The sequence below is a fragment of the Coenobita brevimanus genome, chromosome 91, assembly GCF_032717465.1.
Source record: "Coenobita brevimanus isolate Jiangsu-jjx chromosome 91, ASM3271746v2, whole genome shotgun sequence".
Lineage (NCBI taxonomy): Eukaryota > Metazoa > Arthropoda > Malacostraca > Decapoda > Coenobitidae > Coenobita > Coenobita brevimanus.
In genome coordinates, this window is record NC_137044.1 from 1572373 (window position 1) to 1599475 (window position 27103).

The 27103-nt window shown below is 42.9% G+C and overlaps 1 protein-coding gene across 1 annotated transcript in view; it reads right to left on the minus strand.

Moving 5' to 3' along the window:
* Positions 1 to 27103, minus strand: part of LOC145411832 (uncharacterized) — a 255319-nt gene that overhangs the window by 151026 nt on the left and 77190 nt on the right. The window contains exons 5-8 of the mRNA XM_080281792.1: positions 25459 to 25540; positions 24487 to 24643; positions 22667 to 22824; positions 15327 to 15471 (exon numbers count right to left, since the gene is read on the minus strand). Coding sequence (XP_080137918.1) covers positions 15327 to 15471; positions 22667 to 22824; positions 24487 to 24643; positions 25459 to 25540 — 542 coding nt within the window. The remainder of the gene's footprint in view (positions 1 to 15326; positions 15472 to 22666; positions 22825 to 24486; positions 24644 to 25458; positions 25541 to 27103) is intronic.

A 27103-nucleotide genomic window follows, 5' to 3' on the forward strand; every position in this document is an offset into this window, starting at 1 on the left:
ACCTGCCTACCCTTCTCCCCCACAACTACTGTACACCTTCTCCTTGGTTTTCCCACTCCTTGCCCCTCCCCCCTTACCCTTCTACAACGCCCTCCCCCTACATTTCCCCCTCTCCCTCTACTCTTCTTACACCTTTCCCTCTCCCGTACTCTTCCTAAAACTTTCCCCTCCCCTCTCGTTCCCCTACTACAAGACCTGTCCTCTCACCTCTGTCCTCTCCCCCTTCACTTTCCCCTCCTACACCTACCTTCCTTTACTTCATTTTCCCTCTTCCCTTTCCTTTCATAAACCTATCCCCTTCCCTCTTTCTTTCCCTCCCACCTCCCCTTCCCCTCGTACAACTCTCCCTCTTACCCCTCTCTCCATAACCTCTCATCCCCTCCCTCTTTCCCCATCCCTCCCATCCCCATCCCCATTCTACGTCCCTTCCTATACTTTCCCCCTATCTCTTCCTTAAACCTTCCCCTCCTCTTTTACACCTCTCCTCTACCTCCTCCCTGTCCCCTTTCCCCTCCCCTACTCTACTTTCCGTCCAACATCTCCCCCTACCTCTTCCACTCCAAGCCTCCCCCTCTCACTCTTTCCCTAAACCCCTCCCCCACCCCCTCCCACGCCCGCACCACCGCCCATTCATCCTTCACGCCCACCTCTATAGCCATCACGCCGCTCCCTCAGCCTTCACGCCGCCCACCCTGCCTCCTAACCCGCCCAAAACCGTCCAAAACCGCCCCTTTAACCTCGCCACAACCCACAACCGACGCATCCGCCCCAAACCCACAACCGTTTTTGGCCAGACTGCGATCTTCACCCCACCCCTCCCCACACACGTCTGCTCTTTCGATGCCTTCATTTTTTTTTCCTTCACACACACACACACACACACACACACACACACACACACACACACACACACACACACACACACACACAACGTTAATACCACCACACCAGTTCTGAATGAGACAGCCCTGGCATGTATTCAGTACGGACGGTGGGTATTATCGCCCAAATGGAGACATGTAACGAACTGTGTGTGGTTCCACCTAGCGCGCCCAGATCTGATGGTTTTTAGGAAATTAACCGACTACTGTAAGTTATTCTCAGCGTCAGATACATAAAAGAAACAATACCTTTCTATTCGGTGTTTCTTCTCATCAGATGCGCATATAATCGCCTGACGCTGGATAATATAAAAATTAAAGGTGATATATCTCACCCATAACGTGTGTTCATCTAAGCTTTAATCTCTCCATAAGGATGACGTCTATTTCAGTTTACTCAAGCAACCACCACACGATATGATTCAGTATTCATGAAGAAGTAGGTTAACCAAGGCTGTATATAATCTCTTCATCCGTACACACCTCCCCTAAACCAAAGACAATTTTCCGGGGATAACAGGAATAAACTTTAAAATTGAGGTTTTGGCAGTGAACAGGATAGCCTTTATGGTATTACTGGCTTATATGAACTGAATAAAATCGCCTGAGGTTAGCCAGAATGAGATGCAACGTTCAGGGCCATGAAGGTTAATAACAATGCATCCTCCGCCCTGCCTGTGGCCCTGGATTTTTGGAGAGGAGGCCGTGAGACTCCACTTGCATCATCATTAGCAAAAACACAAATGAAAAAATGTAAATTGAATAAATGTAATGTCATCCTCTCCACAATTATCTTTAAGCTCTGTCATTCCCTTATTTGACGGACACACACACACACACACACACACACACACACACACACACACACACACACACACACACACACACACACACACAAATCGTACCTCTCCAATAATTTCTCCTTCAGTTCGCCTCTGTTTTTTCTTCCTGTCTTAATTCTACACTCCACATTTTCTCTGCCACCCGCCAGACCACCTTCACCGAGCTCCCTGCTTTTTTACTCCCCATGCCCTCCCGCCGCCTCCTCCTCTACCTTTCTCTGGGGCGAGACAGGGGACGGAAGAGGAGGAGGAGGAGGAGAAGCAGGAGAAGGAGGAGGAGAAGGGTAAAAGAAGAGCAGACAGAAGCACAGGTGTTTAATTTCCACAGTACCGTTCTGAAATACAAGATACATAAAGCTACAGGAAAAAAATGAGTTAAATAAATAACTATAAACTGCATGGGGCTCTTTAAGGCAGATAATAAATTTTAGCTAAAGGCTGCACTGTACGCGACATAAAAGGCCTCGTAGCATCACTTCCTTCGTGATTTATTCCGATTTACTCTTTGATTTTCTTTTTTTATTTACATCGCTTTATTATCGACAAAGTATCCATCAATAACATACAAGCGGACAATGAGGTATAATGTTCGGGATAAATCGTTAAGAAAGAGATGTTAAGGAATCTCCAAAGCGACTCAGAATCCGCTCTTCAAAATCTTGTCTTCCTTTCTTCGCTTTCTTTACTCCTCCAGCCCTCGCCTACCCCCTCACTACAAGCATTTATACCCTTGGCCCTCCACCCTTGCCTCGAGGCATCTGTCTGTCCTAACTCTTTCTTTTTTTTCCCCTACCCTTTCTCCTTCCCCTCCCTCCTCACCCTCCTTCTCCCCTTTCCCCGTCCCTACTTGTCTCCTTCCCCTCCCTCCCTCCCTCCCCTTCCCTTCCCCTCCACCTCCCTTCCCCTCCTCCCCCTCTCCCTCTCCCTTCCCATCCCCTTTCCTTCCTCTTCCCCCCTTCTTTCACCCCCCTTCCCCCTCCCTCTTCTTTCCCCCTCCCCCTCCCCTTTCCCCGCCAAATACCCCCCAGGCGCCCCAGCTGTCCTCGTGACCCACATTTTCTATACCTCTACTCTTTCTCTCCGTTTTCTTTACTCTCTCTGCTTCTGTCTCCTCTTTAGTCTCGAACTGATCAGAATGCTGGATAAAGTTTGTTCCACCCCTTATCCCTGTCACCCCACATTCTAATTGGGGACCTGGATATAAATCTGACTGCTGTGGGTCGTGTTCTAGGGGAAAAGTGGGACTAAGAAAAACTGACTGTCGAGAAATTATCCAGGTATTTTTCGTCTCCTCTTCTCACTTTCATTATCCTTCCTCCTCCTCCTCCTCCTCCTCCTCCTCCTCCTCCTTACTCCTTCGTACACAACCGGTGAAAGGAGGTAAAGGTTACAGGGATGACAAATATAGGAACCGCTAACAAAGTAAGAAGTAATGTTTGCATGTGAACAGAGCTAAAGAGGACAGAAAAATATTGGGAAACACAGACAAAGGGAAAAGACGAAGATTGCGTTAAAAGGTGTATGTTACAAAAGTATAATGTACGTCAACGAGGGGAAAAATAAAAATTAACTATGTATGAAAAATATTACGCAGTACAATAACATCAACGATGCATAAATGATATCTTCGAATGTGTATTAATGGAAAATATAAAGTAACACCAAGGAAGAAAGAAAAGAAAAAACAAAGAATTAAAAACGAGCAAGCAACGAAAATATAAAGTACATCTCTCAGGGAAGAAAAAGGAATTAAGAAATGCTAGAAAAACAAATGCACAATAACAATAACCATGGAAAAGGAGGACTTAAAAGGAGAAAGTGATATCGATGAACGAGAGAAGAAGACACCGAGAATATAAAAGCGTCTAAGATAAAGAGGAGACAATAGATGAAAGCAGATTGCGGCAAACAAGTGTCACCCTAAAGCAGATTAAGACAAACACGTGTCACCCTAACTTGGCTCTTGTGTTTTCTCATCCTGGCACACACTGTTGACTTCGCCGCACAATAGGACAAGGTGACACTGATAAAGGCACGTAACATACTCTTACACCATCTCATCTCCCATCTCATCATCGCTTGTATTCTGCTCTTCATATTTTGGTGTACTTCAGGTTTAAGAAATTCATTACGGTTCCTACGTTCGATATAATATTTTAAGACGGCCTCTCTTGTTTTAACTCTATCTTCCTTGTTTTCACGTCACATCGTCAATGTTCTTTTCACCAAACACACAATCTTCACCCACTTTCCAACATGCTCTTTCATCATCCCAAACTCTGTAATCACCCAAGTTTTATCGGGTCCTCTGGCTAAGCTTTTGCTCGTCCAGAAATAATATCCAACAAATATGAACTAATAATCAGGGCCCGGGACTTTCTAAGCGGGAGGCAGGTGTGTGGATGTGGCAGAACTGTATTTATCAACATTTATTAACTTGCTTGCGCCTGAATTGTGAAATAAGAAGCTTGGTTTGTTTATACTTTTTTCTTAACCCGTCAGGTATCAATAAATCGTAAATCAAAGCCAGTGTGTGGGTGTGATAGGGGGAATATTCAAAAGCATTACTGAGCTTCATGTATGTATAAGATCGTCTGCTTTCCCTCGTATCTTAACTCGTACAAGGACCAAACTGTTACAAGCAAACGCGGAAAATGCGGCAAGCCTGCATGATTACTGATGACCAAACTGTTACAAGCCAACGCGGAAAATGCGGCAAAAATATATATATATATATATATATATATATATATATATATATATATATATATATATATATTTGTGATAATTTTTAACAACTATGGAGGGTTTATCGTGAAAACTGGCTACGTTCCTTTCTGAACCCTTCCCCACAACTCGTGCTGCCGTGAGGGCCAGGTGATGGGAAGTCTAATCGCCCGCTTTTATCCAGCATCATCGTTTCCAGGGCAGCTTCAGGAACCACCACCAAATCGCTTACCCTCTGCCCACGTCTCACACTGCTTGTACTTTGTTGCGGCTAATGTCAGATGGCTGGATTAAGGGGATAAGGAGAGAATCAATCGCAGCCAAAGGGAAAACAGAAGGATGTGTGCCAACTCAGGGGTCCAAGTAAATATCAATGGTCAGGATCATTCTTTATCATTCTCTTTAGTTGCAGGACGCGTTTTTACTTTTCTTCAATCAAACGATCTATTTTTTACACTTTAGGGAAAACTTCTTGTATTAAAGGGTTAATAAAGATACATCCAAAGCCTCCAGTTCAAAAAATCTCTCCAAACGAGTAAAATATTCAGGAGGCAATAAGAATACAATATAAATTACGTAATGGAAGGGGTGAAAAATCTAGTCAGTCTGATTGGTACTGTCGCTTGATTTACAGTGTCGATAATTAGACAGATGAAATACCCACATACTGATGCTTTGGCGTTTTGTGAGGGTATTGCTATCTCGGTGCGACTTAGTTATCTTTAGGAACAAACAGAGTCAGTGGTGGGACCGACTCTCTTGTACTGCATCTTCAATACAAACATTAACAGTGTGTGGGTATGATTCAGACTTAATCGGTATCCAATGACTATTTATTCTGACTGACATACTGGAGAGAGAGAGAGAGATAGATAGATAGATAGATAGATAGATAGAGAGAGAGAGAGAGAGAGAGAGAGAGAGAGAGAGAGAGAGAGGAGGGGGGAAATTCACACACCTGATTCTTCCTTACCTTGCACCCTAACACAGCACTCAGTTAACAGGTAAATATTAAACATCCAAGAGTGCGATGTGTGATGAGGAAAGCACATCTCTACCTCACACCTCCCTTCCTCACAAATCACTACGTAGCCCAAGACTGCAAATGTGACCACCTACCTTCACACCTAACATGCACCTAACAAAGGGAATATGACACTAAGATACTGTGAGGTGTTTAGGTGGTAATGTGTCAGGTATGGAGGGGGTTGGCAGGCTACAATTAGGATCATACGGGGATGAAGCAAGCACAGAAGCCGACGAAGATGGTTGGGTGGAGGACGGGGGAGTGGAGACGAATGCTTTATGTTCACTCAGTAATTAGAAAGTAGAGAGAAATCTGTAATGCCAGATACCAACATTTTTACAGTAAATGTTGCAGTATATAATTTTTGCGATTTTTTCTTTTTTTCGCGGGAGACGTGAGGTGTGAGGGAAGGTATAAAATTTTAAGTGAAGTCTCATGCATATGCCATTTACTTGTTCATCACAGATCCTAAAATATTTTCCCATCTCTCTCTGACTCTCCCTTCCTCTCTCTCTCTCTCTCTCTCTCTCTCATTTTTGTGTCTTTTATATTTCTCTAAACGTTCAGGATTTTACTGGTATTTTCTTCCATGCCTCAAATCACAAATCCCGAAATTCCTTTAAATTCAGTATGCCTTTCCGTTTAGATGTTCAACTTTATTCTGTTCCTTCCCTCCACTTTCCCTCCCCGACACTATGCTCTCACACCCACACCATCACCTTGAGTCCCCACCGCACATACTCCTACCTCTCACATGCAATCGCTCTTTTACTGTTTGCTTTCCTTTCCCCTCCCTTCACTTCCCTGTAACTCCTGCTCCCCTAAACTTACCACACTCAACCCCCCCCCCTCCTTGACTCCCCTGTCCCCCACCTCACATTTTGCTCACTTTCCTCACCCTCACACCTTCCTGACTCCTCCATACTTACTCCAGACAACTCCATACTTTAATCCTGTAAGATAGAGTAAGTCTTTTATAATCTGTTCTTGCTATCTCCACACTAGTTCATGGGTTACTTGAGATTATATCCATTCCCATTGTTGTTTGAAGTATCTCCTAAGCCGAAGAAAATCGTAAGGTACCAGGAAGCAAAATGTGTAAATGACACTCGTAATGGTGTTAACTCCCTCTGTATCTCCAGTTGATCTACTCTCTTCCTTCCCCTCCCCTCTCTCTCCTCCCTCCCATTCACCCCTTCCTCTGGGCAACAATGGTCTTCTGATTGCCAAGCCAGCGGACCCACACACGACCACTAACCAGAGGGCCAATCAGAATACTAATGTCAACCTTCCTCACTCCCAGCCTCTCCTCCTCCTCTTCCTCCAGTCTTTCTTCCTCCTTCTCCTTCTCCCCACACCACTCTTCTTTTTCTTTTTCATCTCCTCCTTCTTCGCTTCCTCCTCCTCCTTCTCATCACCAGCAGCAGTAGCATCATGCCCTTTTCTCCTCATCACCCCAGTCTCCCTCTCTCTCTCTCTCTCTCTCTCTCTCTCTTCTCGTGTGTTACAATCTAAGTTTCTCTGACAAATTTATCGTATCATTTGATGACATCCCTTCACAGTAAATATTTCCATTTCCTCCTCTTCCTACTTTCCCCCTTTCCTCTACTTGTCTTTCCTCTTCCTCCATGTCTTCCTTTTTCCATTTCTCCTCTTTCTCACCTTATCTCCTTTTCTTCTCCACTTTCTCCTTTTCGTTTTCCTCACTTCTTCCCTTCCCACTACTTCTCTTTCTCTTCTTTCTGCCTCCCAATTTTTCCTTCACCCTGGCTCAGTCCCCAGTTATCCCAGTGACTTATAACACTGCTGGGACTTGGCAACGTTGAATCAGGTAGCCATTTGACACGTCCAGGAATGTGGGGAGAGGGGGAGGGGGAGAGGAAAGGGAGGGGAGGGGGGGAGGGGGAGAGGAAAGGGAGGAGAGAGGGGGAGGGGGAAAGGGGAGAGGAAAGGGAGGGGGAGAGGAGAGAAGGGAGGCACACGAGAGGGAGGGCAAGGATGGTCAATTTTCTCCCTCTCGTCCTGATGGGAAATTGAGGAACTGGAGAGGTGGGGGCGAGAGTTGGGTGATGGGGGGGATAGGCTTAGGGGTGAGAAGGTGGGGGGGTTGATGTGATGGGGAGGGGGTGGAAGAGATGATAGTGTGGTGGGGGTGGGAGAGGTGATGGGGTGGAGGGGGGTGCGAGAGGCGATACGTGGAAGGGGTGGGAGAGGTGACAGGGTGGAGGGGGGATGCAAACCCTTCGACCAGTGAGGCTAATCAGATCCCCAGAACCCTTCCCATTACAATGTTATTTTCCACTGATAGTAAGTGAAGGTCAAGCATGCAGTCAGCCGCCTCGGTAATGATGCTATTCACCGCTAGTCTGGCCCTCCTATTCATATGCAAGCGCAGCACCCGTATTAACAAAATTCCTCAGGACTCAAGTCGCGAAGAAGACTGCTTGTTTAAACCTCTGTCTTCACCCAGACAGCTATCATACACTTCACAACCAAATCGGAGTGAATGCTAACGTGAAAATGTACGAAGAAAACAGCGCTATACTCGTAAGGAGCCTTTACAAACGAAACAAAAAATACTGCTGTGTAGACTTGTTCATCCTGCATATTAGGTAAGATCCTTGGTACACACTGACCCAGCCTTCCCACGGGCCAATCTCAAGTCACAAACAAGTGGGGGTCATCTGATATTTTTCCATCAGATATAATTTTCAGAAGAAGATGCTCTCCAGACACAGGCACGCAGTACACGATAAAGCCAGACAGTGAACATCAGCCCCTGCCCTTGACACATGACACCTGTTATCCATGCAATTATCTGATCCAACTTGAAGTAGACATTCCAACCGGTCAGGAAGAGCCTTAACTAAGCCTCCCACTACTTAATATCCTTCCTAAGCTGACTACACTTGTCTGGTGTTAACTTCATGAAAACTGAAAGGACGTCATGGTAGCGAAGGAAATAAATATTGAAAAAGAAACATCATCATCATCATCATCATCATCATCATCATCATCATCATAATGCTGGCTCCTTGAAAGCAGTGATAAGGAACAAGGAAGTGAGCATGGAAGTGAAAAAGTTACTACACGACAGTATTGTGATACCAACTCTAACTTATGGAAGTGAAGCTTGGACGTTGTTGGAAGGACACACGTCAAGAGTGAGAGCAGTGGAAATGAGTTATTTAAGAGGAGCCTGTGGAGTCACATGGAGAGACAGGTTGACAATTGAGGATATAAAGAAGCGTTGCGGTGTGGATGTGGATGTGATAGGAAGCGTTAGGAGGAACACACTGAGGTGGTTTGGCCATGTGGAGAGGATGGAGGGTGAGAGACTGACGAGGAGAGTGTATGTGAGTGAGGTGGAGGGGGGAAGAGGGAGGGGGAGGCCGAGGATGAGGTGGAGGGATGGCGTAGAGAGGTATATGAGAGAGGGGAGTGAGTTGGGAGCAGGGCAGTGAAATGGCGGGGGACAGGGCGACGTGGAGGCGATTTGTTTGTGGCCACCCCGTAAGGGATTAAGGCGTCTGGCAATAGATCGATAGACAGAATAATGACGATGACGATGATGATATATTTAATAACAATAATAATAATGACGATCATGATATACCAGGCAGTGTTTAAAGTGGGAGTGATTTGCTGTATGCGTGGTAAACATCTGTAAACATCTCCTCTAAGATTCAATGCCAGACAGTGTATCTACGTAACAGGTGCACGGCCAGGTAATATTCGCCCATGTACCAGTTGCTTCTTTCATCTGTCACCTTCGGGAACTTAAAAATCACAGCAATTCGAAGCAACCATCTTTAACTTCCAGTCTTCATTAACTGTTTGTCAAGTGATCATTAACTCTTCCTTGTGTTTATCAGCTACTGGCCCTTTCAACCCGATGACGTCCATTTATAGTTATTCTTGCTTCCTACGGATAATTTTGTCTATTTAGGGAAGATATCTGGAAAAGTAAGGGTTAATAAAGACTATCTATTGGCCAAACTATGCGGTAAGTCCATCCTAAGCTGCATATAATAGTCAAATGGCTGCAAATATAAATAAATAAATAGTTGGACAGGTAGACAAACAAACATAGAGTCTCCATGCTGTAAAGATTAACTACAATATGCATCCCACGGCACACAGGCACTGGGGTACGGTAAGTGACCCTGCCCCTCCCCTTCCCCACGCATTAGGTCCAACAAGCAAACGCCTCGCTGCCTCCCATGTCTCGCATTCCCCCTCCAGTGCATCCAATGGCCTATACTGGCATCACAAGCAGGATCAGGACGAATCACTGTATAAATTTCTTCCTCATGTGTTCCCTGCTACTACACATGGCTCCTACTCTCGTTCTGTAAAGAGGCTCCATAGCACCTCTTCCTCGGCGATTAATTTTCTGGCTCCTGCTGGTAAATGTCATCTTGTACGTCACTTATGCTGAGTATGGTTATGTTAGAGTGATTAATGCAACACAAAAGACGATAGTAAGGTATAATAAGCAAAATAAATCGATTAGGAAAAGGTGTTAGGGAGCTTCCTTAACCGACGAGAACATTCCGACCCGAGCACATACACAACAATAACCCTCTAGAAACCGTCGCCAAGGAGAGGTGGTGTCATGAAGGGATTAAAAAAAAAAAAGGTCAATAATCACTACAACACACACACAAAAAAAGTCAATAATCACTACAATACCATGAAGTCTTTTGTAGCTTATCTTACTACCGCCAAACAACTTCATTTATCCTCTGAGAGACCTTTTGCTGTGACGGAGGTTAATGACCGTCACTGGGATCAGATCCGCTTTAAAATCCTGCATCACCTGCAGCAGGACACACCATCACATGGCCTGACACCTGACACACAACACTACCACTCTACACTTCACTAAATACTGTCCTCCTCTTCGTTTGCTACTATTATTACAGTGAATCGGCCTGACACCTGACACACAACACTACCAATCTACACTTCACTAACTACTGTGCTCCTCTTCAATCACCACAATTACTACAGTGAAAATCGCTGAGGTGAAAAATGCTGACGAGGTGCTTCAGGTGAGTCGAGCTGTTTTTCCTTCCAGCCAGGCATGATATGCAGCCGCACTTTACGAGCACAATAAAGTACCATAATCTTCCTCAATGCATTTATGAACAGTATAATCGTCAAAGCATTCCACAGCCTCTCATCTTCTCTCGCAAAGCTTAGTCAGGGTCCATCATCACTTACTATCAGAAGGTTTTATATGACATGGACGCAAAATATCTGAGCCATTAAAAGGTACTATAATCTTCCTCTGAGCATTTATGAACAGTATAATCGTGAAATTCTAATGCTGACTGTCAATTTCTCACGTAGAATCTATCATCACTTTCTATCATTATGTTTTATACGACATACTGGTAAATTTATATCTCCTGCCCTATATAAATTACTGAAACTTTCCTAGACGCACTAATTAACAGCATAATCTCAAATGCCTGAACTCCATATTATCCTCTTCACTAAATTCAATCACTGCCTTCTATCACAAACTTGATTATTGCGTGTAGGCATAATATCTCAAGCCATTACAGAATTACTAAAATTTCCCATAATCCATCCCTCACATAAACTCCATCATCGCTCTCTATCGCTACGTTATCCATGACAGGTAAAATAATCTATCATCCCAAGTAAATTCTATCATCAATTCTCCATCACTAATTTTTATATAACAGGTAATATAATCAATCAACTTATAGGTGAGCAGTGGCAGTGTTATAGGGTGAGTGGTCACATATTTCTCCAGAGTTTATCAGCACTTCCCATCAGCAAGGTAAATGCACACTTCTATCTTCATTTGCAATAGACAAGGCAAATTTAGCGCTATCATCATTTCCCATCAACAAGGGTGGATATAAGGTGAAGTAAGTACAGTTAGGGAGGAAAGTTTGCTCATATCTCAACTCATTTTCCTCTGCTGGCTAATATTCCAAAGCTGAGAGAGGGATGCGGTATGTTTCACTAGCCACAGATGACTCTCTCTGATATGCTGCGTCAGGAAGGAAAGTGACAGACGTGCCTGAAGTGTGAAGCAGTCGCAGCGGAATAGTAGATGAGCTTTTTCGTTCCACACCGTACATGTTGTTGGGCAATAACATCTACGTTTTTATGGCGTGGCTGTGGCGAGGTCGTGAGGTGAATCGGGTACTAAGTTGTAAAAAGCTCGGTTAAATGCAATAGGTACCATCAAGATTTGTAGATGGTAAATTAAACATGCAGTCTGAGAACAAGAAAAATCTCAGTTTTGTTACTGTGAATAGGCTATAATGAAAGTATCATAAAATTTTCTGGCTACGTTGTATCATCAGCTCACATTACGACGGTTTGTCTGAAGTGGAAATAAAAGTTCAGTAGGCGAACCAATTGAATTTTGAATCTGTCCTGATAATTATTATTAACTACTAAAACCTAACACAAGTCTTGCAGAGGCTGGGTTTCATCATAAGATCGGTTAAGGCATATGATGATCTCTCACCAGAAGGGTTTATATTTAGTGAAATAAATGTAGTCACCGCAACTATTCTCTTCCCAGAGCTGTATGAAAATTAGTAACACTCCCAGGCTCCATGACTCACTGTCAGCTGAATAAAATAGTCTGGCATCAGCTGGAATTGAATACTGGAGTTGTCCCTACCATGAGTGGGGTTTGACATGGCTCTCTATACTCTGTTCCTTTTATCATGGCTTCTGATTGCCATCCCTCCATTTTGAATGCTGGGTTATAACAACAGGTTAATACTTGTATACGATGCTAGTCACCAAAGAGTGTTACAGAAAGGATGCAGAGCCACAGCATTTTTTCTGCCAGTGAGCTAGGTGAAATAAGATGTAAAATGACGAAAATCTGGGCCAAGTTCAAGTGAATGAAGTACAGGATGTTTGACTAAACTCCACGATGTATTCTCCACATCTTCGATGGACACCACCAACATCACCACCACCAATATACATCTCGCTTACTGTACATTATCGCCATCACATCTACACCCTTGTGGTGCTGTGATATCACAAGCGCGCAGACCGTTCAGTGGTAAGAGTTACATCCAAACACTGAAACTGTGTGTAATAAGATACACCAACTTTAGCCCGGCTTGGACCCTCTTCATATACAGTTTTGTATATGACGGTATAATTCTTCCATCTCCATCCTTTAAGAATTGCGACAAGGGGGTGAGGGGCACAAAATTCTACTTTACAATATAAGCGGCTCACTTCAATCTTATCATCAGCTCCGATCAAAGAAAATTTTATACGGCGAAATAAATATAAGAACGTGGTACTTTATCACTGTGGTTGTGAGAAGGTGGTGGAGTAAGTCAGCAGAGGAACAGAACGGCGGGTGGTCAGTGTCTCCCAGCCCCGTCTAAATGCCATGGATTTCATATTTTCTTCCTGTTGTCTCTAGACGATTTTATTCGGTGTAGGAGTGACTACTTGAACTGAGGAAGTCTGATACGGCCTTAGTTAAAGCGTCCACTATTTCAACTGAATAAAACAATTTAGTTTCATAAACATCCTCGGTGTCGACACTATTTTCATATTTTCTTCTAGGTAACGCCAAACGAGTTTTTTTTTTTAACCGAGAGTGAGTCATACGAGCCTGGGTGTTAAAATAAAAGTTATGGGAGTGAAGAGACTACAGACCTTGAAGTGAATCAAGGTGAGGTGACCCCAACATACCTCAGCCTGGCAACTGCCATATACCCTCCTATCACATTGTCAGTTGGCCTTGGAGATGGTCAGAGGTACAACACACACCCTGACGCCACCACACGTGTCGCCGGATACTTATGTAAATTGCCACCCCCCTGCATAGATTACACCTGCTTATCTATATCTATCCTTTTTATATATACATACATATAAGTATACCTAGCACTTTATCCATTCCTATACTTCATTTCCTCAGTCACATTCAAGCCGTCCATCATATTTTCATTCTTCACTACATAGCATTCTTTTTATTTACAATTACATAAAACATTACATAATTCATTGTGTCATACTATGCATTTGTTTTACTCGAAGTCACAAATTACATCTACCCGGTACAGTACTTCTTTATCAGTGTGATGCTACATCCTTTCAGGGGATGTCCAGGTATAACTCAGAAGCGACTCCAACCTGCCCCACCACATGCCACCCCCTCCCATATACCCACTCACCTTGTCCTTGTCCAACCTTCCCTTCTTCCAACCACCTTACTCTCATCCACCCTCCCTCTCCCTTCACCTTGTCCTTGCCCTGCCTCCCCTTCTTCCAACCACCCTCCCTCTCCCTTCACCTTGTCCTTGCCCTGCCTCTCCTTCCAGCCACCCCAATCTAATCCATACTCCCTGCCCTTCACCTTGACCGTCCAATCTCCATAAACAATCTCCTTTTCCCCATGGGTTTAATGTGACGTTTTATATATATATATATATATATATATATATATATATATATATATATATATATATATATATAAACGCAAACCAAACTTTCCAACAACGACTTACGTAACTAACACGGATGTACTGAACGTCAACCCCCGAGAGTCTGAATCGAAGAACATAAATGCAATGGAGTGGTTGTTAAGGAAAGCATTGTCAGGAGGACAGTGTAGGTAACAAGCCTGCACAGAAAGGTTTGATGAATACCTCTTGTTATATGGAGTTTTCTCTACCGTTACGGGATTTAGTCATGGCTGCCACATCTTTAAGTACTGATTTGGTAGACTCAGAGGTTAAATTGGTAAAACAGTCACTATATAAAATCTCGCCCTTTTATTCCCCTGTCCTTTCTTTCACGTTATAAATCATTCTCCCCTTTTAATTTACTCTGGAGCACTGCAGTGGGGTTTGATCTTCATCAACATTAAGTTTTCACTGTTGAGTGAAACAGGTTAATTACATATATATATATATATATATATATATATATATATATATATATATATATATATATATATATATATATATATATAAGCAGCGTAAGGGAGACTAGCAGCGAGCAGATCAGCAAAGTGGTGGAATGCCATGATCAAAAAGACTAAATATAACCAGGATTACTTAATTACGCTGTATAAAATAATTGTAGACCACTTAACATTTTTCATGTACTACTATTCATGTCCCTACAGTTGTTTCTGCAATATAAAGAAATTCAAGAGGCAGTAACTTCATAATATAAAGGAATGAAAAAGACAATGGTAACACAGATCACGCTGACGATGATTAATTCTGACCGAAATTTGTCTTACTATGTCTCACTCCTTTCCTGCACAAGACACTTACCTTCTTTGCACACACACATAACGGTATTGTAATTATCATACACAACACCTAGTGCATGAAGTTTGTGGAGCATAAGCAAAAGAAATCCCTTAAATCAAAGCATGACAACCATTCTGAATCTGTAACAGTTCATCTACAATGGCGTATGTAACACAGGTAGATCATTTAACCTCAAAACGTTAAATATACAAGCTGTTACCATTACTCAATTACCCAATATGCACGATGACGATTTTTTAGTTTTATTTTGCTTACTGCTTAGGAGACAACTCTTGGCCTTAACCTCTTCACTACGAGAGGTCTATCCTATACTGATGGTTAAATCTTCTGCACAGAATTAGAATGAAATAAGTAACATGCAATAGTTGTTAAATGATGGGTGTAGTGGATGTGTGTAACCTGTGAATACAAGAGATGTGCACCAAGCTGAATAAAATCATCTAGTTGCAAGGAGAACAACACAAAAATGGCGTCACCGTACTAATGAGGCTAAAGCGTTGATAAAACCAGAAGAATAAATGTTACTGACCGACTTTCTTGTTGATGGTGATGGCGGGCCCGAGCTGCGAGTCAGAGAGGACGGCGGCCACGCTGAAGGTGTAGTCGGTGTTGGGGTGGATGCAGTAGTTGCACACCTCGGGGTTCAGGGTGAAGAGACAATCCCGGGTCGTACACTGAAACACAAGGAATCATACGAGTTACATACTATTATATTAACACTTTCAATTCACCTCCCCATTCTTATCTACATCAAATCATCTATCGTTTGCTAGAATAGGAACAGTAGAGTTGTCCGTACTATGTAAGGGTTAATAGGCACTGTATCAGCAACTTCAGGCTCCTATATTCACTCTCAGCTAAAAGAAATTCTACTGGTGTTAGCTGAAAAAGAATACTAAAGTTATCCCAAACGTGAGAGGGTTAAAGGATTGCATAACGAAACTGCTAAAGGGCCAAGAGGGAGTGTAAAATCTGTGTTCCTGGTCCTGCACTGAAACACAAGGAGACACAGGGCTATACAAAGACGGAGATGACTACTAAACGAACACTTCGTCCTGAAACGTAAACTGAATTACAAACAGATATAGATGTTAGAAGCTGGTAATGAACTGTATTGTTGTGGTACTGTTACAGGGTGATGGGGAAGAGGACTGATGAGAGAGAAGACTGATAGGGGAGTGGATTAATAGGGGAGAGGACTGTTGGGAGAGAGGATTGTATTGCTTGTTACTGATATTGGGTCCCGGGTCATACACTGGAATTCTCACATACATGGTGTTAGAGGTTGTTAAAAGAATGTATGGTCATGGTTTTGTTTTAGGATTATACGTGGGTGTGCTTGCTTGTGAAGATAGCCTCGATTTGAGAGGATCAAATATGTATGAATGACTTTGTGGCTATGTGGTTTGATAGGTCTCCCACTTTTATTATTTATCTTTACGTGTCCACCCCATGATTTTAGTTTGAAAGTAGGTTCAGGTGGTGGTGATGCCCATAGTTGTGGTTCTGCCAGCTGTGGTATGCCTGAAGAGATGTGGATGAATCGCTCTCTCTCTCTCTCTCTCTCTCTCTCTCTAAACTCTCCCCCCATCTCAGTACATCCTACACACCCCTTCCCTTCCCTTCCCTCCCCTATCCCCATATATCCCCCCCTCCTTTCCCTTCCCTCCCCTATCCCCATACATCCCCCCTTCCTCCTCCCCTCCCCTCCCCTCCTCTACCCTTCCATCCTACCCTCTGATAAATGAACACAGGGCAATAAAAATTCATGAGAGAAAGTCCAAGGAAGAGGAAGGGGAAGGGGGTTAGGGAGAGAAAGGTGAGGATGGGGTGGAATAAGGATGCTCAGGGAAACGAGGGAATGAGAAGCATAATGACGGGCTGAACTGACAATTAGACAAGACATAATGAAGGCAGAATCGTTGACAAATATAATGTAGACAGAACCGAAAATTAGAGAAATGTACTTAACGATGAACCAAGAAGTTGAAAAAAGCTGACAACAAAAACAGGTACACACAGAGCACAAATGTCAAACGTTATACAGTTAAAAGAACTTGGAAGTATGAGCCCTTTCGGTGTGTTGAGGTGTTGTTAGTCCCATCGTCCAGCCATCAGATAAACATATTCAGCTTAGGAGAGCCCCCTGGTGGCCAATGGTTTAATGAAGGCAATATAACACCCCCAGCAAGAAAAGTCTCCCATGTGCTAATTAAAACAGTGGAGGTAACATCAAGCTGAAAAAGACGTATCGTATTGATGAGGGTTAAGAACATAGGAACTGAAAGGGGCGCAGATAAATGTGAAAGAAAAAAAATACTGACAAAAAAAATGAAACTAAGGGAATATTTAACACAATCAGTAATACAGTGAACGAATAGAAGCCGTTCACCCCTTCAGCGCGAGGACCTCAACTATTTTATTTTTACTGCTACCAGAAAAATTTATTCAGCTTACTAGAGCACCGACACTGTAAGAGGCTGAAGGCAGTTATATCTAAATCCTCTGGTTTAAATATTCTCCCCTGAGCCGTATAAAATAGTATGGAGAAAGAAAATGAACAACATGTCATCGTACTCAAGGAGTTAAATGGAGTAGAAGATAAATGTAAACAGAGGCACTACATATCTATAAGAAAAAAAATCTACACATAAACAATAAAGGAAGAATGATCTGACAAAAATGATGTTAACGAAAAAAAATGGAAGATAATATAAAAAACTATATATACATCCCTTTCACATAAAAATACGACTAACTAATAAAGGCAAAATTCACTCAACATGATATATGCTACCAATAACGTGTAAGAAGATGGAATAGAAAACGGAAATTACCCGCTTCGCTTCCAAACTGGGATGAAATTAAAGATAAATTGGTATGAATAGAATTACCCCCAACCAACGTCATGAAGGGTACAAGAGGCATCCATCACGTCCCTACCCTCATCCTCGACCTCCCCCTTCTCCTCCCCACACCCTTTACTCTCCCCTGACCCTCCCCTTACTCCTTCTATCCCTCCTCCTCGCCCTCACCTTTCTCCTCTCCACGACCTTTACTCTCCCCTGACCCTCCCCTTACTCCTTCTATCACAACTCCTAAACATCTCTTTAATCCTTCAACCCATCCCCTACCCATGGCCCCTTCCTCCTCTACCCTTTCCACCATTTACCCACCCCTACCCATACCTCCATCATTCTCTGCCACTTGTCTCCCTGTTCCTAACTCTTCTCCCCATCCCTTCTCCTCCCGTACTGCTATCTACTGAACCTTTCTCCTTGTTCCTACCCCTATTCTTCTTTGCCTTAACCCTTCCTACCCTCCTCTTTGCCACGCCCTCCCCCCTCTACTCCCTCCCTCTACTCTCTCCCTTATTCTGCCTCTACTCCTTTGCCTTAACGCTCCCTACTCTGCTCTACTCACTCCCACTCACAACCTATCTTCCCCACTCCCGTACACCTATCCCCCCCCAGCCTTCCCCACTCCCGTACACCTATCCCCCCCAGCCTCCCCCACTCCCGTACACCTATCCCCCCCAGCCTCCCCCACTCCCGTACACCTATCCCCCCCAGCCTCCCCCACTCCCGTACACCTATCCCCCCCAGCCTCCCCCACTCCCGTACACCTATCCCCCCCCAGCCTCCCCCACTCCCGTACACCTATCCTTGCCTCTCGTCCTCACCCTACCCCTAAACTCTCCTTCTGCATTTAAAATTCAAAACAAGTTTGAAGATGCCAGGTAAGAAAACCTGGTCTTAATACAAAGTGATATAAGTAACGGGATGCAATAAAATCACAGCAAAAAATGGCCAACATCTGCACAAAAGGATCATTGGAAAAAGCTAAAATAAAGTCATCAGTGCTAAAACTACTGATATATTTCAAAATCGATTGGATAACTATTTCTACACACAGCTAAGTGTTGTTTGTATATGTAAATGCCTGACGGAAGATATATTAATTTTGGCTCCTTTCTGTGATCATGTGCATTGCCAGAATTACAAATTATTGAGTAAAGAATTTAGTCTCCCATATCTTTTACATAATAAGTTCCACGTTCGTAATCCAAAACTTGAGATATTTTTCATTTTTCTATATTTTCTTTTTTCTTACAAAGCCAGACACAGCCTTCTTATTTTTTAAAACCTAGTTCTCACATTTGTAAGTTAGATATTTCGTTCAAGTAATTTTATCTTAGAAGTTAACCTCGCTACAAGCCAACAGGTCAACTGAAATCTTCATGTCCTTTCTATTCGTATGCATATATCCCTAACCCTTCCCTACCCCTCCAGCAATACCCCTACCCATTACCCTCCCCCACCATCCCAACCCCTCCCTTGCCCCTACCCATAACCCTCCCCCTTCTAACCCCACCCTGCCGTCTATACTCCTTTCACCCCTACCCATGTCACCCCTCCCTCTGTATGCGGACCCTGCCATTACCCCCAATTAAACCCTGACCGTAATGATCCCGTGCTGGAGCCTCCATTAGTTATACCTCCACTCCACTGCCATAACTCTGACTCTCTTATTGTATCCCCTCCTCCCATTTTCTTTCTTTCCTCTGATCTCCTCTTTCCAACTCTTTCTCTCCCTTTTTTCCTTTCTCTCTTCACTTTTCTCCAATCTCCTTATCTCTTCTCTCCTCTTTTTTCCTTCTCTTCTCTCCTGTCCTCCACTGTCCTAGTCTATTTCCTCCTCTCTCCTGTCCTGTCACTCTAACTCTCTCTCTCTCTCTCTCTCTCTCTCCACAAAACTACGACTCTCTTGGGAATATCAGGGCAGGGGCAGCTTCCTTCACCTTAAATAAAGTCGTCTGAAGGCAGCCAAAATATACTGTAATCCTGCAAAATCCCGGCTATCTTTTCGGGGGTAACTGAGACTAGTTTCAGAGGGTCTAGACGTCAGATATTTCCTTACTCATGCTTATTTACCTCTTGAAGTTAACCCTTTTGGTAAGATGATGTATACAGTTCTTCAGTCTTAGTAGCACCAGACGATTTTATGCGGATTGAGACGTCTAGTAGTGGGGGGGATTAGAAATTACCTCCAATAACCCCATTTGCTACCAGACGTGTCCAGTAAGTTGAATAAAATAGTCATATGTTGCCAAGACATAAAAGACGTGAGGGTAGTCACGGGGTTAATGTGTGTATGGTATTTATCACTTCTCAATGCAACACTTTTTCACTGGGATGTCCATCGTGACTTCTTTTGGGGACCTAGTTTTCCCCGTTATTTTATGCCTCTAAATTCGATGACATCTCTTTATACTCTCACTACTACTAGACGGGTTGTGTTCACTTTTTTTTTATCCCAGTGATGTCTTTTTTATTTACTGACTCTAACACCACACCATTTTGCCCAGCTCAGGAGAGGTTTGGGGTGTTAATATTGGAAACTCTTGAGCTGCATTACAGGACACACCAATCTCCTTCACTAACTACCTTTGTATTCTTTCCCTACCTGACCTGTCTCAAACCGCTCAACTGTTTTACCGTGATAAACTCGGCAACCCCCAAATATCTATCTACTCTTTCGCTGTCTATCCACCTCCGCATGTCCCCTCATCCTCTACACCTTCTCTTCGCTGTGTCCATCCCTTCTCCCATGATTACCCGTTTTAAGCATGCTTTCAGTACCACCTTCTTTTACTCCTCTAAACTTATCTTTCCTTCTGTCCAGCTTCCCTTCTCTCCCCACTCCCATTTCTTATCGTCTTTCCTTCTCTCCCCTTTTTGTCTTCTTTATTTTCACTTACTTTCCGACTCATTTCCATCGGCTTTCTATACTCAATAACTATTATCTTATCTTTATTTCCCCCTTCCTCTTCTGATCGTCCTTTTCGCTTTCAAATTTTTCCTGTTTCTGGTCGCTGTCTCTATCGATCTTCCAACCCTCAACCTCCATTCCTTTCTCCTTTTTCCTGAACTCAGCTTTCTATCCTATTAACTGTCTTTCATGTGCCTATTAATCAGTCTTGTGCCTATTAATCAGTCTCCCCTACCTTCCAGCTGCCTCACTCGCCACTCCTTCTTCAACCCTTATTAGTTATGCTTCTTTTAAGGCTCAGCATCCCTCAATTCACTTCAGTATTTTTAATCAATTCCCCCCTTCATTCTTTCTACTTTTTCCTTCATTCGCACGTCTGTTATTTACTGTAACTTTTTTACACTAGGTCTATATTTACACCTCTTCATCTTGAGCCTCTGGTCGTAAGAAAAGATTAATAGAAGAAGGTACTAGTGAAAAAAGTGGTATGGGAAAGCATGTATTATTTTGTCATTCAGCTACGGGAAACAGGCTGCAAAAGGACGAAAATCTGGGCCAAATGAAGGTAAAAGGAATATACTTGTAGTCCGTTTTCTATCCATTTTTTAGACACAATCCCCTCCTGTTTATACTATCCCCTACTTAGATTTTTTTTTTTCACTCTTGTTAATTTTCTTTTCTTAGCTTTATTCTCTCACTATTCTCCCTCCAAAAATTTAATCTTATGTCCTCTCACCGTCCTAATTTTTTTCTTTACTTCCCTCCTCACCTTTCCCTTCTTCCATATCTCAGACGTTACTAATTCATCTTTTATTTTTTTCTTCATTTTAGCTTCTCTGTTCACCACTCCCTTTTCATCATTTTTATTCATTACTCCACCTATACTCCTTCTTTCATCCATTCCCCTAACTCCCTCCTGTACCATTTCCCAGTCATATGCTGTCTCGCTTCCGTTATTTCCTATTATTTGTCAGTTGCTACTAGTATCTTCTCTTCTGTATATCCCTCTTTTGTTTTTCGCCATTCCTGTCTTCCTCCTCATTTTCCCGTCTCTACTTCTCACCCTTTCCTTCCTTCCTATTTTTTTCTCTCTCTCCCGTCATTTTATCACAGCACTGTTCATTCTTTTCTCTGCATTCACTACTTCCATCCCTCTGTATTTCCTTGTACTCTGTCTGTTTTCTCCTTGTCTTTATCACCTCTGTTTCTTCTCTTTCTTATTTCTACCGTAACTATTCCTCTGTATCCCCCTGCTCTATTTATCGTTTCTTACCTCCCCTCTTTCTCTTTGCCTCTTGCCTTCCCCCACCCCTCTCTCTTTCTATCTAGTATATGTCTATATCTCTAGGTTTTATCCCATTTTCCGTCCCTCCTCTTCCTTTCTCTCTCTGTCTTTTCCTCCTGCCTCCCTCCTCTCTTTCACCTCCTCTCAAGCCACTACTTTTCTCCTCCGCGTCTCTTTCTATTCCTTCTCCTCTCAGTCTATTGCATTTCGAACCATTCTTCCTCCGTTTCTTATCTCTCAAATCGTCTACATCTGCTGCCTCCTGCTCCCACATCCCCTCTCAATCTCTTCCCTCTCCTTCCTCCACGTCTCTCTTCTCCTTCCTCTCCTGCTTCCCCGATGCGTCTTTCCTAGTCTGCCTCCTCTCTTCATCTCTTTTATTTCCTACCTCTTTTTTTTTTTTTCAGTCCCTCTTTATTTCCATTTTCTTTCTCTCTTCTCATTCCTTCTTCCTTCCCCTCTGTCTCTTCGCATTCACTGACCATTCTCTTCTCTGTCTTTTCCAGTTCCTGTCTTAGCTTTCCACCCATACCTTCATCTCAGTATTGTCTCTTCACATTTCCATGTCCTTTCTTCTCTCTGTCTCTCTGTATTCATTACGTTTCTCCCCTCTGTCTCTACCAGTTCGTAAATAAACTCTCCACCCTCATCTTCCTCCCAGTATTTCCATCTCTTCCCATTCTTACCCCTCTTCTCCTGTCTTCCTCATCCCACTCACTATCTTCTCCCCTTTCTCATATCCCGACTTACCCTTGTATCCTCCGTACTCCTCTCTCCAGCCCTCATTTCCCACCTCAGTTTTCCGTCCTCACCTTCATTTCAGTATCGTAGGACACAGATCCGCCGAGCAGCACCAGGATGTATGTGTTAATGTCTCCTCCACACTCGGGTCTCTGCCACTGAAGGACTACGTTGCCAACACGCTCGTTCACCACCAGGTTGCGGGGCTTCAGGTGCTCGGTGCTGTCGGCTGGTGGGGGTACACGGCAAGTTAGAAGAATATTACACCGTGTGGTACTTGTAAAACAGTACAATGTGTCAAGTAAAAACAAGAAATACATTGCGTGGTACTTGCAAAATTCTTTGTGTTTCAGGTTAGAAAAAAAAATTGTGTGGTACTTGCAAACACAAGAGCATCTGGCGAGAAAAAAGTACACTGTGTGGTACTTGCAAAATTCTATAATTTATAAGGTGAGAAAAAAAAATATTGTGTTGTATTTGCAAAACACTTTACAAAATCAATGTTAAAAGATAACTGTCTATTAAATGCACAAAGGGAGTTAAAAAGTATTCTTTATGAAGAATAAGCAAATTAAACTAGGGCATCAAAAGCTCAGAGGGAGGTTTAAAAAATAAACCGTGCTGTATAAGAAAAATAATGTACAGGGAACAGTCGCGTCTGCGTCCACTAAATCTAGTATATGAACAACGAACGTTAAAACCTGACAATAAAACAAATAAATTTATATTACACCTTAAGCAATCGGGTTCCAGTGTGATAATAAGCAAGGAATTTTATACTACAGTAATGATGCTGAACCCCCGAGTCAAAACGTAAGTACACCTTGCAGTACGTATAGTTAAAACTATTAAAAGTGTATTCTCGATCTGAGAAATCCGTACCTGAAAATATTGATAAGATTACCTACGTGCGTAAGAGCAGAGGCATTTCTTACAGTACATTATAACACTAGTTTAAGTTTTCAAATACTCTCATGTGACATGCCTAGGTATACATTAATAGCGGCACCGTTGACAATAAGTTCCAAAGTATGATATACATATTAATTTAAAGATGGTACAGTAATCCTTCCAAGACATATTATTTTGTATTCATGAGAAAGTTCAACGTGACCAATATTATCAAGTACGTTTTAACTCTCTGCAGCCTAAAGCATTCCGATGAGGTTAAATAAAGATTACTGATGACTCCTACTCTGTAACTAATACTGTATAATTTATTGCAACCGCTACACAGCTGTAGCAAATCATCATTACATGTAGGTACGAAACAACACAAAACCAAATTAAAATACACACACATTAAATATATATGTATTGCCGATAATTATCTTGCATTCTTCCCATACTTCTGGCTATTTAAGTATGAAATACCCCTTGTGTTGCTACTAATAAATTAAGATATTTCATTCAAGGTCACATCAGGTAAATTTTTCCACTTGTGAGAAATCCTAGCAGTCAAAGGATGAACACCCATCTCGAAGAACACCGTTCCTCCTAAGGACTCACAAGTGTCTTTTATTCCAGCAAACACAATAGGATTTTGTTCAGGTGATTGAATTCTCAACAAAGTTCTGAGTTTTTTAATATGATGAAGTCTTCGTCAGCAACCTCTCGATAATCTAAATTAGCTTTAGAGACACATTTGTAACTGAAATACTTATACAGCCTCGAGTATCCTCTTCACTACGCTCTCAAAAGCTATATAAAATTGTGCAACGGTAGAAAGAATATAATGAGTAAAAGAAAGCCATCGTGCCTAAAGTGTTAACCCTTTTGTGGCAGGGACAATTGTGGTATTCTACTCCAGCCAACACACACTAACTCTATTCCGCTGAGACTTACAGGAGGCTTAGTGTTAATAATATGCCCAGTACGTGCTGTTACCCACCGGCCTTCTGACAGATCATGTACTGGAGCTTGTGGTCGGAGGGGTATGGCTGCAGCTTGTGGCGGTAGGAGGTGTCGGGGAAGTCGTCCAGCATGGCGGCGATGGAGGCTCCGAACTGGTTAGAGGGCAGTCCGTTCCACTCGTTGGTTGAGCCAACCTGTACAAGCAGCACACAATGAAGAGTGCAACACAACACTACATTTCAGGACACACAGAAAGAATAAATCACTAAAGGTTACAAGGTTACTGTACTGTGTAGAAAACTTTGTCATCTAACTACAAATAAGTTACTTTTAAAAAATCATATAAAACTAATCACATTTACCAGAGTTTATTTCTACATCTGGATATAAAAATATTGCCCTATATGCTTTATCAAAACAAAAAGATTCACTATTAAAATGTAAAGAATAAATTTCCAGGACAGGTCAGCTTTATTACCCTGCACACGAGCGCCATTTCATTCATTCATTGCCATACGCCATGTATCCCAAACGGGGTGGCAAAGGGCTTAGAGTTAATTGTTTTACAGGGAGGGGCACTAATCCTCCACCAACCCCACTTGACACGTAGGGATGTGTGCACACGAGCGCACTGTCATTATATTCTTAGAGATACTTTCTGTTATCAGTGTTACCATTACTAGCACAAGCTGTTAATGCAAAAGACAGATGAAAAAAGACGCACATTTACATCACTTCACATAAGTTTATAAAAAATGACAAAACCTTATTCTTTACATTACAGCAGCTTATAAATCACTGCAACATTTAATTATTCTAACCTTCTTTACTGGTATAATTTCTTTTCAGCATCATATTTTCAGAACATGAATTATCAACATTATAGGTGATTAATTCTCCCAACCAGCCATTTAGTCCATCATCTAATTCCCCCATATTGTTACTTGTATATACTGTACACAATTTCTTCCCCTGCCCGTCCTCGGTCAGGGGGACTAAAGTGACATACCGACAGCCAGTCACAGAAGTTGTTGTTTTCGCAGCGGCTACCGTCAGCGTACAGCCAGTTGGATGGTGAGTCACAACCATTCCTGCAACACAAACACGTCTATCAGTACAACACACTACAACAGAAAAAGTTCACACATCATATGACAACACCACAAAAAAGCAAAAAGCTGCAACAACCAGCATGGTAAGAGAAACTGACAAACAGTAGAGACAGCAGAGCAACAATGTTATTCGTAAGGAACATATTAGAAAATTGGAGACCCCTACACAGTACCTGACGTGGTAATGCATAATACTGTAATGTTTTATACACACAAATTTTATCATCACCACCATCATCCTGACCCTTATTCCCACGTAAAACTGGGTATCTGTTTTATATAATACAAAAATACACCTTACATCAACGACCACTGATTTTAAACATCCATACGACTATACACAAAATACCACATCCTTTTAACATACGCGAATGAATTTGCTCTAACAATAAAAGGTTCAACTCGGTGGGAAATCTTGCAGTGCCGGAGTCGGAGGGATGACTTAAGCACTGGCACAAGAGTAGACAGTGAGAGTTGGGAGGTGTACAGGGGATGGAAGGAGGACTGAGTGACTGACTTACGAAATAATACCCTGGCAGCGTAACAAAGACGGAAGGAAGGAGGTTATCATAAGGATCTGAGGGAGGGGGGAGGGGGAGGGCAGTAAGAGGAGGGGTGAGTGATGTGAGGAGGGGGAAATCCAATGAAGGGGTCACAGAGAGTCAGGGGAGGCGAGGAAGAGGTCAAGGAAGTCTGGGGTACAGCTGAAACGGGTTGAAGGGAAAGGTGGGGAGTGGTGGGTAGGGGACTGAAGGGGAAGGTGGGGAGTGGTGGGTAGGGGGCTAAAGTGGAGGGTGGGGAGTAGTGACTAATGGACTAAGGATGGTGGCAGTGGTGGATAGGAGATTGAAGGGGGACGTGGAGGATGGGAAGGTTGGAATTTGAAGATAAATGGGAAGGTGTTGGGTGGAAAGAGAGGAAAACAAAGAGAATGTGGGAGTGGGCAGTGAAGGTTAAACCAAGGGTGAGAGTTGGGGAGCCAAGGGAGAAGGAGGGAGAGAGGATAGGGAGGTAAAAGAGAAGGTGGGGAGTGACAGAGGGATGATGAAGGTTTAGAAAGTACACAATCCATCAAACTAAACATCAGAGTGAAATTAGTGGCTATATATAAACTGCGATGTGTGTTGTGCCCGATGTGTGTTGTGCCCGATGTGAAGATGGATAAGGTAAAATTGACTAGATGTTGAGTGTGTGTGTGTGTGTGTGTGTGTGTGTGTGTGTGTGTGTGTGTGTGTGTGTGTGTGTGTGTGTGTGTGTGTGTGTGTGTGTGTGTGTGTGTGTGTGTGGAGAAATCAAGAGTCAACAAATGCTACCCCAAGAGAAAGTAGCCACTAGAATTTTCCCCACATACCTTGCACTCCCTAAACACATCAAAAGATAATGTCCAGGCTGATGACCCATTACAAGAGGGCATAAACACCTATCAATTCTTTAACACTAACATGGCAAAAATATTCGTCCTTCTGCAGCTTATTTCACGTAGCTAAATGGCAGAAGACAAGGGCAGTTCTACGGTTGTACATCCTTTCCCCTGCACTTCCT